Here is a 12,575-nt window from a genome sequence, read left to right as displayed (position 1 = left end):
AGCAATTCTCCAATGAAGACATACAAATGTTCAATAGGCACATGAAAAAATGCTCAGTATCTCTAATTATCAGAGAAATGCAAATCAAAACTATAATGAGATATCACCTCACACCAGTCAGAGTGGCCATCATTCAAAAGTCCACAAACAGTAAATGCTGGAGAGGCTGTGGAGAAAAGGGAACCCTCCTACACTGCTGGTGGGAATGCAGTTTGGTACAGCCATTATGGAAAACAGTTTGGAGATTCCTCAAAAAAACTAAAAATAAGCTTGCCATATGATACAGCAATTCCACTCCTGGGCATATATCCAGAAGGAACTCTAATTCAAAAAGATACATGCACCCCAATGTTCATAGCAGCATTAAATAAATAGCCAAAACATGGAAGCAACGTAAATGTCCATCAACAGATGACTGGATAAAAAAGATGTGGATATGTATACAGTGGAGAACTACTCAGTCATAAAAAAGAACAAAATAATGTCATTTGCAGCAACATGGATGGACCTGGAGATTGTCATTCGAAGTGAAGCAAGCCAGAAAGAGAGAAAAATACCATATGATATCACTCATACGTGGAATCTAAAAAAAGAAAAAACGAAAAGGAGGATACTAATGAACTCATCTACAAAACAGAAACAAACTTGCAGACATAGTAAACAATCTTATGGTTACTGGGGGAAAGGGGATGGGAAGGGATAAATTTGGGAGTTTGAGATTTGCAGATGTTAACCACTATATATAAAAATAGCTAAAAAACAAATTTCTTCTGTATAGCACAGGGAACTGTATTCAATATCTTGTAATAACCTTTAATGAAAAGGAATATGAAAACGAATATATGTATGTATATGCATGACTGAGACATTGTGCACCAGAAATTGACAAATTATACACCAGACATTGACACGCTATAACTGACTATCCTTCAATTAAAAAAAGAGTAAGTGAATGGTCTCATTTAATCTTTACAATAAGCCTGTGGGGTAGGTACTATTATTATCCTCATTTAAGAGAAAACTCAGTTCTAGAAAAGTTAAATAACACCACTTTCAAGCTCCAGAGACAGGAATAAAATGGAGGTTTGTCTGACAAAATCTTGGATTTAACCAACAAACTGTTAATTTTTAAATGGATAGACTCAAGAGCCTCATGGAAACCATCTAGAAGTAAAAGAATATGTTGTTGGAGCTTGTGTATTGTCAACAAATTTACAGCTAAAACCTGGCATCTTTTAATCAATTAAATCAATTAAGCAAGATCATTTTTGTGAGATACCAGAAGTATGAATAATGCACTGTGGATCAAGTGGGAAACCTTAGCGATGTCTTTGGAACTCTGAATGTTTTAGATGCCATAGAAACAACTCACAAAACTTACCAATAACTGTCTTAAAAGTTTTTCTATGTGAGCATCTCCAACAAAGATTGTATCTACGGGTTATCTGTGACTTCCTCCTCTACATTTTCTCTGGCTCCCATTTAGGTGGATAATTGGAGTGAGCTGTACTAATTTCTGAGCATTTGAAATGGAATGCCTAATTCAATCATTGTTAGGAGAAATAAGAGTAGCCTCCAAATGGCTTGTTCACTTTAGTAGCTATATAGTGGAATGGAATATTTCTCCATTGTTGAACTAGAGTCTTAACTTTTACAAACACCAAATACAACTCAAAACTATTTGCATTTAAGAAGTATGCCCTAATAGCTCTTAATGTTCTGATATGGACTAATCTCCAAGATATCTCAAGTAAAAAAAAGTATACGTAGTATGCTACTATTTATATAAAAAAGAGGGGGCATGCCTGTTTGTATTTGGTGATAAATACATTAGAATCTCTAAAAAGATGCATAAGAAGAAAACAGAAGAAACATGTTCTAGCAATGGGCACAAAAATAATGTTTAAAATTGAAACTTAAATTGTTAGCAAAATGTGCAAAATCACTACACACACACATAATGGAATAGTGAATTTTGTGCTACATTAGACCACTGTATGCTTTCATTCTGTATTGGTTGTTTTTCTTGTGTAATTTAAAAACCCAAACCAACTCTGCTAATTAAGCTCTCCCTGGCCAGGAGCTGACTTGGATCCCTGACAGTCCCTAGTTAAAGCCTAGTTTGTAGTTTTTGACAGCAAACCAAGACCCTCTTGTTTGCTTCAGGAAAACTGGCTGGGTTTAGTCCCTGGCATTATTTGGGCAGTACCCTCATCCCAATAAGTCACCACTCTTCTTGACCATGACTTACAATTGTGGCAGATTTTTCTTGGTTGCCTTTTGTTTGAGAGAGGTAGTAGTAGTAGTGATGAAATCATTGTTAGCTTGGTTTTAATTTATGACAAATTATCTTGGAAGCAGGAATTAGGTGATATATTGAGATGATAAATTAAGGGCAAAAGCAACTAAATCAAATTCCTTGAATGAATATGTGTTTTGGGAATATATTTTAATTTCTCCATTTATTGCTTCTTAATTAGCCCATAACTCAGAAGGTTAAATACACCATAGACAAGTGACATTTTATGGAAGGACATCTTTAAAATGTGCTTTTTCTGATAGTGACACTTGATGTGAATAGCATTCAGTAATTTTTTACTTATGTTTGTTAACATGTTTGGAAATAGGAAAAGAGGCTGAGTCAGAAACCTTCAGGACTTTTATTATTAAATCCACCTCGTCTCCTTTTCTGTGACTCCTTACCAGAAAAGAAATGGCCTAAGAACTTCCACCTGCCTAATAATAGCATTTGTAAGAAGTCTCATAATACTTCGATTTCACAATTACCCAAAATAATAAATTTTTATAACCCCTGCCCCTTAAGGAGCCCAAAACTAAGCTTGAAGGGAAATGACAAACCTTGCCCCCAAAATAAGAAATATTCTTTCTTTCCTCTATATGGTCTAGTGGTATCACTTAACTAAAACTCCTCAGGCTATGACCTTGAGAAATCTAGAGGGCTAAACAGGAGGACTAGAGTATTGAAGGTCACCCCCCTCCCAGCTACCCAAAAAGGGGAGCAAATATTCATTATAACAGGTAAGTGTTTTTATAATTATGGCAGATGGTGATTGAAGCGAAGGCAATTCAAAAGGGGAGACACGCGAAAGCAATAATTTTGAATGTTTGACATTTGTTTTGAAACTACCTTACTACCCTATACCCTTTACCATCTGTCTGTTATCCCTCCCAACACCCACCTCTGTCTTCCCACAGGGCTCCATTGTCTGCAGTTCCTGTTTCTCAGGGGCGGAGCTGTGGGAGGCAGCCATGGGTGCCATAATAGGCACCTGCGGCCAGCACAATGGGCTGTGGGTGCTTGTGGGAGAGACAGATTGATGTATTGTGCATGGGGGAGGAGGGCTGTCACTTGAATCCATGTGAACCCAGGCTTTAGGGGCAAGGGAGATTGACAGCTTTTGTAGGTTGCATTTCTTTTTCAAAGCTTGGCTTTAATAGACAGTAAGTTTGGGGCCCCAGGCTTTCACTCCCATAATTCTAACAGGGCAATCACGAGCATTCAGCATTTCTTTTTACCCCCCTTGTTACGCATTAAATGATTTCAGTAAAGGAATGTGCAGCATTAATTAGAATTTGTTAGCAGATACCAAGGGGAAAAGTTTCTTCACAACAACTATAGGAGGTGTCATTTGTACAAAGACTTTTTTGTTTTCTTTCCCCATTACATTATCACTGCAATATGTAAGGTAGTGATTCTTTTCATTTAAATTAAGTGGAAAGCTACTAAATCTTGTTTTATTCTCCAAAAAGAATAAGGTCCTTAACACTTATCTTTTAACTTCTTTCATTTCCTAAGGTTGGTGTTTACTTTTGCTTTCAGTCCGACCCATTTACTGATCTGTGTGGTTGTGTATCCAGTTTTGTGTACCATTTAGCTCTTAACAATTACAGGCAACCCACTAACCGATATATAAGGATTGTTTCAGGTGAAAATAGCTACCAGTAATATTGAAAATCACTGATGCACTGGGTCCCCTTTTGGTAATGGTACGTTGAGAAATGCCAAAAATTAGACTCCGAGCTGTGTGTCCTAATGTATTTCCTAAAACTAATTTTCCCTTGATATTTAAAAATACCTGAGCCACAACATCAAATTTATGGAAGAATGGGGCAGCAGCCAAGGATTTTTTTTTTCCCCATAGAGAACTCATTCCTAAACCATGTCAGTATTTTAAACATCAAAAGTCCCCCTACTCCAAATGCACACAGATAGCAAGCATCATTTCCTTATAGCTAGTTAAAGTGATCTTGGGTTTCTTTTTGACTTCTATTTTCTATTCTTTTTTTTTATTCCTGACATTTTTGGCTTATTTGGAACAAAACTAACCTCGGATAGGATATCTTGCAAACACTCTTTTTGCAATCTGAGGAACTGACAAAACATTAAAAATTTTTGGTGTGATTTTTCTGACTGCTCTCTCATATGAAATCATTTTGTCTGTGGAAGGAGTTGGAGGCTAATTGAATTAGAATTTTTCCCGTTCAGTTGTTTTATTTAAATGTGTTAAGGGCAACAGTGAAAAATATTGATTAAGTCTACCATTATTTCTCAGAAAGAACATATTCCCACACAGTTGTCTGGCTCTGTCTATTATAATAATTTGGTGCAATGGTTTTACAAGTAGTCGGGTGATAATAATTAGGGTGTGCGACACAGAAATTTCAATGCTGGATTCAGCATTTCACCATGCAGGGCATGAAAATTGCCGACCGGGGCTAGTCAGCTCTAAGTACTAATTAACTAATTAATCAGGTGCTGAAACCAACTGAATGGAGGATACCAGCCAGACAACTCAAGCCCAAGCAGAGGGTTTTGCTCTTTCAAAGACAGTGCAGTCTTTCTTCTTGGTTTTTAACCCAATCAAAAATGAGGGGAGAAAATAGGATATGTTGTCCTACTGTCGGTCATTTCAGTCCAAGTTTTTTACTTAGAGAAAATCAAATAAAAACATGTGCCTCTGATAATAATTGTGAGGCACCGGGTACAGGACAACCTTAAAGCTCTGGCAAGCCCGCTATCTCCTTGGCCGTGAACTGTTTCAGGGCTGGGATATGTGGGTGTGTGCAGGGGGAGGAGGCTCTGTCTTCTTGGAGTTTTCTTCAAATACAATATTTTTTTCACATAGGAGAATGAGAAACCTATTTCTCCTTTTGGGCTGGTCTTAGGTCTTTTGCCTCATCCCTCGTTTATGTAAATGAGGAGAGTCCAATTACACATATGGAAAAAGGGTTTAATGAATCGTGAAAAAGCCCGGTTTGCACAGAAAGGGCACAATCCCCTCTTCTTCTTCTTCTTCGCTTTTATATTTAACTTAGAAACATGTATTTCTTTTAAGGAAGATGATAAAGCTTAATGATTAGATCATTTTATTTTATATACTAAGTTTCATACTTGGGAATTATCACACATATTTTGCTAGAAGATTAAGTTGCCTTTATCTGTGGAAGGCTTTTTGAAGACTTAGCAAATATTCTACAACAAAAATTGCAAAGCTCTAAATTTTCACAAATTAAAAAATTACTTTAGTTCCTCCCATTTTTGATGTTACTCTTAGCTCAGTGGTAATTTTTCTTCTCCTAACACAGTTTGGTCTGGAATTGTCTGCACTGAAAAAGGAGTGCATCATTACAAGGGGTTGTTACTGAACCCAAGGAAAAGACTTACGTATCACATACCGTTTTAGCTTAATTTTTGTATTGTTATGGTGTTTTAACTAGCCAGAATTTTTAGGGTGTTGTAAATTAGGTAAACTTTTTTCTTTCCTGAAAGGCACTGAATTTTACACTAGAGCAGACAATCCCGCGTTTGGGATTTCATTATCCTATTTTCTTTCCTCTTCTTCAAAATGGAATTTTCAGTAGTTGAAAGCAGACCACGTAGAAAACCCCCCAACCCTTTTTTTTTTTTTTTTTTTTAATGACAGAAAACCTTGAAAGAATACTGAGAGGGAAAAAAATCAATGCCATTTCTGACCGTAACTCTTAGAATTTGGTAAGTGTAGCCCGGAAGAGGTGCTTTACAGGAACAGCAGTAAAGTTCTAAATCACGACTGGGAGTGCTTTCCAGAGACCTAATTCAACAACCTTGTTGGGCACTTGGAGAAACTGAGGCCCAAGAAGCGGCGGTTGAGGGGGAAAGGAGGGGATGCTTGATGTGAATTTTTTTTTTCCTTTACAAAATTACTGCTTCGATCCACGGAAAACACTTCTCCTGGGCACCTACTGTGTGGAGGGCACTGGGATTCCGGGTGCCTGTCTATTCACGAGGGCCGTGCTCTTTCCACTCTACCCCCCGGCCTTCCCGGATCGGCGCCCTGGATGTGATCGACACCATGAAGTTGCCCCATAATCCTCTCTGGCAACATAGGATGTAAAATTTGATCAGCTCATTGGATGAAACCGACAAGTCTCAAAAATGTGTGAAAAGGGGGCCAAGCGCTAGGCAAGCGCCGCGCTGAGGCAGCGCTCCAGCCGGCCCCCCTTCCGAGTTCTCGGTGCAGCAGCCGCCGCGGAGCGGGGGTTGGGGCCGAGCTGCGGGGCCGCGGCGGCGGCGACTGAGGCGACTGAAGCGACTGAGGCGGCGGCAGCGGGGAGGCCGCGGCGCCATGGGGGGGCCGTAGGAGCGGACCCCGGGGCCGGAAGGGGGCAGCGAGGCGGCGCCGGTGGTTGCGGAGTTATCTCCGCGTCGTAGCCGGGGGCCGGGCCGGGGCCGGGCCGGGCCAGGCCGGGCCGGGCGGGGCGGGGCGGGGCGGGGCGTGCACCAGGGCCGCGGGCGGCGCGCGCCGGAACAGTTGGCCTCAGGGCCCCGCCGCCCGCGCTCCCGCCCGCCGGCGCACGCGGAGGAGGCGGTAGCGGCTGAGGCGTTGGTAGCGGTGGTAGCGGCGGCGGCGGCGGCGGCGGCGGCGGCGGCGGCAGCGGCCGCAGAAGGAGGAGGGGAGCTCGAAGCAGGAGGTGAGGTGGAGGTGGAGGAGCCAGAGTAGGCGGAGGAGGAGGCGGTAAAGGAGAGGAGCGGCCAGAAGAAGGAGGATGGAGGAGCAGCCGAAGGAGGGCGAGGCCGAGGTCGAGGAGCACTGGTTCTCTAAGTGGGAGCGCCAGTGCCTGGCCGAGGCCGAGCAGGAAGAGGAGCTGCCCCCCGATATGCAGGAGGAGGCGGCCGCCGATGCGGCGGGGCTCAAGAGCGAGCAGCAGAAGCTGTGGCACCTCTTCCAGATCTCAGCCACTGCCGTGGCCCAGCTCTACAAGGATACGGGGTGCCAACAGCCAGGACTCTCCATGTGGGACCCCTTCCAGAATGCGGCCATGGCCGTGACCAGCCTCTACAAAGAGAGCGGAGATGCCCACCAGCGAAGTTTTGACCTGGGCATCCAGGTGGGCAACCAGCGTCGCATCAAAGATGTGCTGGAATGGGTGAAGAAGGGCCGGAGCACCATTCTCCGCGAAGATCTGATCAGCTTCCTGTGTGGCAAAGTGCCCCCCGCGCCCCCGCCGCGCACCCCGAGGACGCCCCCGAAGCCACCCACCGGGGCCCCCGGCCAGGCCGCGGCCACTGAGTCGGGCTCGTCAGTGGACGTCGACCTGCAGCCGTTCCACGAGGCCATCGCCCTGCACGGCCTCAGTGGCGCCATGGCGAGCATCAGCGTGAGGTCCGGTGCGCCCGGCTCCCCGCCTCAGGCCAGCGGTGTCGCCAGTGGCGGCCGCCGAAGAAGTAGCTTCCTCGAGGACGACTTGAACCCAAACAACGCGGAAGAACTGGCCCTCCGCCTGGACAGTGGGGGGACCCGGAAGCGCCCCTCGGCCCAGTGTGGTGACAGCGACACGGACTCCCCAACCCACAAGCGCAACCGAATGGCCTAAACTGCCTCGTTGGTCGCCGGCCGCCATGTTGCTTGCGAGCCAACCCGGCCTTCAACGTGCTTGTCAAAAGGGTCCTCGAGACGATCTCTTCCTTCTCTAAGTTAAACAAAGATTTCTATCAGTTTGCCACAAAGAAACTTTAAAAGTATTCAAGAAGAGGCCACATCTGACTCTGAATTTCCCAGAAATATAATACTAGCAGAGAACAAGTATTATGTAGTAGTTAGCAAGACCATTTAATGCAGAAGTATCCGGTCAAGCGGGAGTCTGGTTTCTCTTGTTCACAGTTATCAGTTATATTCCTTAGCATCTAGCGCAATTGCTGGTGCTCAATAAATGTTGTCAAATGAATAACTGTGACCTTCTTTAACAGTCTTAAAGGGGAAGGACTAACAGGTGTTTACTTGGTTAGAGGATACTTGGGTCCTTTATTGTTTGGTTGGTTGTTTGCTTTAACGGTTTTTTGCCAGTTCAGTTATATTTTATCAAAATGTAAAACTTGACCTCTTTGTGAAATCTGGAGTCTTCCGTTTTTGCCCCACTGTACCAGGCATCTAATTTCTAGAAAGAAACTGCAGGGTGTACATGGTGAGCTGATTTTTCTTTTTTAAATATTTTGATGATTATGTGATGGGGTAAAGAGGTGCTGTGATGGTTGGGCAGGTAATACTTGATAATTGAGTCTATTTAATGTTCTTTTTAAGAAAGTTAAGCCAACAGTCAAGATCCTGAGATCAAAGATGGCATTCCTGGTGGCCTAGCGGTGCTCCTTTTTCTTGAGGATATAAAAAGTTCCTTTTTTCTGAAGTTATATCTTTTTGGTAACCTCTGTTTGAAGTGGAAACAAAGTAGAATGAACTTCTGGGTTTCATTTAAGGGTATATAGCAAGATATAATTAAGAGAGCTTAACCTTTGTATTAAAAGAATCAGCAGTAGAATCGTAGCCCCACAGATTCACTGCTTGATTTGGGGTAAATCACTTAATGACTATTGACCTCAGTTTTTCATCTGTAAAATGGAACCGTGTTTCTCCTAAGGTCATTGCGAGGATAAGGTGAAGTCCATATTTCAGATATCTAGCACAGTGTTTGGCACCTAAAGATATCCAATAAATGTTCTCCCTTCTCTTTAAATAATAAATCAGTAAGACATTAAAATCCACTATATTTTAGAAAAAGCAGGAAAACAGATCAATTTAGAAATCAGAAAGACTCTCTGGGTTTGAGCTAGAAACTACTGTTATATAGTTGGAACTTTCCTAAATACCCCAGATCTTGTATTAATTATAAATGTGTTTAGCTCATGAATACTCAGGATCATCACTCTGGATATTAAGGCAGACTTGTCCCTAAACTTGCCTGAGGGATGCACCTTGCAGCTGGAGCAGTGAAAGATCTACCTCCTCTGGCCTGAAAAAATAAGAGGAGGTGGGTAAGGGTGGAAAGAATTTGGAAGTGAAAATCCTAGGAACACCTAAAAGGCCAAAGTTGGTTCTGAAAAGGAGTGAGGTGGAGTACAGGTGACAAAGGGGTTGGATTGGGTGGTGTAGGGGGTGGATGAGATGAAACTGAGGTTATAGAAGGGATAAGGGGAAGTTAAAACGTCCATAACTCCCCAGGCTCTCCCAAAACCAGTGCATAAAATTGTACCTTGCCTTTAGGTTCATATCAAAGAGTTGTTTCTGTTTCATTAGTGTGGCCTTTGAAATAGATTTGTGATTGACCAATGCGTTAAAATAATAGAACAAAATTAAGTGAATTCTCTAGTAGAATAAAAACTTGCTGTTGAGGCATTCCACTAGTATTTACTGAAGCATTGTGCTAGGCCCTGAAAAGGGATGTTTAAAAAAAAACATAAAAACAATCCTTATCCTCAAAGAGCACATCCTGGCTTGAAAGATAAATTAACATAGTCAAGAAAGCACTTCTGATTGTATGCAAAGCACCCAAAGTCTATGCAGAAGAATTTAGAGGACAGAGGCCCTCCTTGTCAAGAGGGTCACAGTTTCTGGAGGAGGTGGCATTTGAACTGGGCCCAGAAAAATAGGTAGGAAGGGAAGGCCCAGGGGATACTAACAGGGGAAGGCTACCTAACAAAGTTTGAGAAGGAGGAAAACAGTAAAGTAGGTTCAGGGGATCACAGGTGCTGGGTAGGGGAGCTAAGGGCCAAGTACAGAGGGTCTCAAATGCCTAGCCCAGTGCTTTAGATTCTATCCTGGGGCAGAGGGTGATACCACCCAATGTGTGCTTTAGGAACATTGGTCTGGCAGGATGCCTGGTTGTCCTGCAGCGAGACACTGGAGCAGGGGATAGCCGGGTATTCCTGTTGGATGCTGTTTACTGGGGACTTGCCATTTGGTTAACCAAGTCTGTGGAGATGTTTAACTTGACCACGCTTTCTTTGGAAAGCCAGCCTTTGCTCATTTACACCCTCCCACACATCAAACCATACCAGGTAGGAAGTACCTTCAGTGTGTGTTCCGCACTGCTTAAAGGCTGAGAAAGCCTTCAATTTGAGCTGCAGAATCTGTTGGAGGGCTAGTCTTGAAGAAACAGAATAGCCATTCCTTGTATCTTTTTTCTGCTGCTTGTGTTTGAGAGCCCTCCTCTAGTGGACTCCCTGGGGCATCTCGGGCTTCAAGACTAACAGAGCAACTGCAGCCATTTTAGCAGGTAGGTACAAAGAGTTGTGAGAGGGCACGTCCATATGCGGGCAGGGACCTCATCTTTCCTGTTCCCTTCTGTACTCCTCAGTGTCTAGCACCGTGCCTGCTCCGTGGGCACACAGTATTTGTGAAATGAGTGGACGAGGAAGCCCTCATCCAGACCCAGTCATAGCTATTCTCCTCCCTTTCTCTGGTTACCTAACTGCCCAGGAAAGGCACCTGAAGCCCATGCTCTAATTTCTAGATGGTTCTCCCCTGCGTGCCTTTTCCCAACTTAGATTCAGCATTTTGTGAAGTGTGGTCAGTCCTATGACCACCTCCCTTGAGAATACCCTGAGTTGCTTGTGAAGCTGGCAGCTTCAGAACTGCCCTCCAGGTGAATGACAGTTTCAGTGGGCGGCTCCCGGAAATGACCTCCTATCAGAAGGAGGCCTCTGTGATTGTGATGCGCAGTGAAGCCTGAAAGCCCAGTGACCCCATTGTGAGATTTGTGATTGATTCAAGGGGCTAAGTTAAAATTGATTGCTGTTGGTAAACTTTCCGTGCTGGCTTAAAGTGAATCTCCACAATTGTATATATTATCTTTTTCATCACTTTGCATATTTCATACTTTTTTTTTCTAGGAGCACAGATGAGAAGACTGAGGAAAAAACTTGTTATTAAAGTGAAATTTCCTCATTTTTGTCCTATGGTAGGCTGAGAGAAGGCTCTGATTTCCTAACCTCTAGCTGAGTGTTTTAGCCATTAAACCACTGCTTCCTAATCAAAATTACGAACTGCAAGTTAGGAGACATTGCACTTAGATCACTTTGCCTTTTGTGAAATGATGATTGAGTAGAGGTCAGGGGAGGACTGGTTGTTAGGCAGCCTTGGGTTTCACGGAGGTTTACAGACCTCTTCCAGGAGTGTGTGCACAGTGGGATCCTTCCCAAATTTAGAGCCAAGGAGGACCTTAGCAATCATCTAGGGCAGGGTTAACTATTCGGTTTACAAATGGTGCAACTGACCTCACCAGGGAGGGCTACAACGACTCATTGGTAAGACTACCACCCCATACCAGGTTCCAGTGCTCACGTCACTGTACCTCCCTTAGTTATAATTGTGTCTGACCCTTTAATTACTATGTTGGTGATCAAGTGGAGCTAGGAAACCTGTACTATTTTGAGGGCACTCTGGCACAGGAAGCACACTCTTTACTATGTTGAGGGAAACTGTTGGAGCTGTGCATTCAGGGAAGGTAAGTCACCACTGCGCTGTAGCCACCAGCCAAACTGGACCACTTGAAGTCTCCTGAACTTATCATCTCTGGCCTCTGGGCCCTTTTACCTTATTGCTTCCTTGGTCTCTCATGCCCTGCCCTGAACTCCTTTTTGCCTGTTTCACTCCTACTCTGCCTTTAATGCTTACTTCAGGCTTTACCCCTTTTTTTGGTTACCTTCCTTGCCCTTCCAAGTTGGGATTAAATGCCCCTTCTCAAGTTCCAACTTTGGACTTATCACTATGTCAGTTTATGCCTTTGCTCCACTAAACTGTAAACCATCAAGTTTCATCCCAGGAGGGGGTCTTCTCTAGGAGGTGTGGAAGAATCTCCACTACTGCCTGTGTAGGTTGAAAAGACATATTCGTCCTTCCACCATACTTTTATTTTTTTTAATGAAAGAATTATTTTTGTCATAAAATTATATTGTGGGAAGAAAAGCTCAAAACGAAACTTCAGACAAGCAGTTTTATTCTATCAGGAATTAAATGTGCTTCCCCAAAGAAATGTAGCATATAAAAAGTTATCAGTGTTCTTTCTCATTTGTAGATATGATTGTAGTGTCTTAGGCGTCAGTGGCAGGCACACAGGAACCTGGCTTAAGCCTTGACTTTCCCAGTAACTGACCTTGAACGAGTCAGCCCTTTTTTGCTTGGTATATGAAATAAAGGAGTTGGTTGTATGTTAGAGTTAGTTGTTAGTTAGATGGTCTTTAACGTCCCCACAAGCTCTGGCCCTTTCTGATCTGTGATTTAATTCAGTAGGCAATGGTAGTG

At 43.3% G+C, this 12,575-nt stretch overlaps 1 protein-coding gene across 1 annotated transcript; it reads left to right on the top strand.

Moving 5' to 3' along the window:
- The first annotated feature begins 6,860 nt into the window (after positions 1-6,860).
- HAPSTR2 (HUWE1 associated protein modifying stress responses 2) lies at positions 6,861-8,391 on the top strand. The gene has a single exon (XM_031445071.2). It carries the CDS (start codon positions 7,048-7,050, stop codon positions 7,873-7,875), a length of 828 nt encoding a protein of 275 aa, XP_031300931.1. The 5' UTR covers positions 6,861-7,047; the 3' UTR covers positions 7,876-8,391.
- Positions 8,392-12,575: the final 4,184 nt, after the last annotated feature.

Source organism: Camelus dromedarius, chromosome X (genome assembly GCF_036321535.1).
Source record: "Camelus dromedarius isolate mCamDro1 chromosome X, mCamDro1.pat, whole genome shotgun sequence".
Lineage (NCBI taxonomy): Eukaryota > Metazoa > Chordata > Mammalia > Artiodactyla > Camelidae > Camelus > Camelus dromedarius.
Note: the sequence above shows the minus strand (reverse complement) of the source record. Positions and strands in the feature narration are given on the sequence as shown.

What these genes read in the sequence shown, in the direction of transcription:
- HAPSTR2 (XM_031445071.2), top strand. Translation starts at nt 7,048, where the DNA reads ATGGAGGAGCAGCCGAAGGAGGGCGAGGCCGAGGTCGAGGAGCACTGG.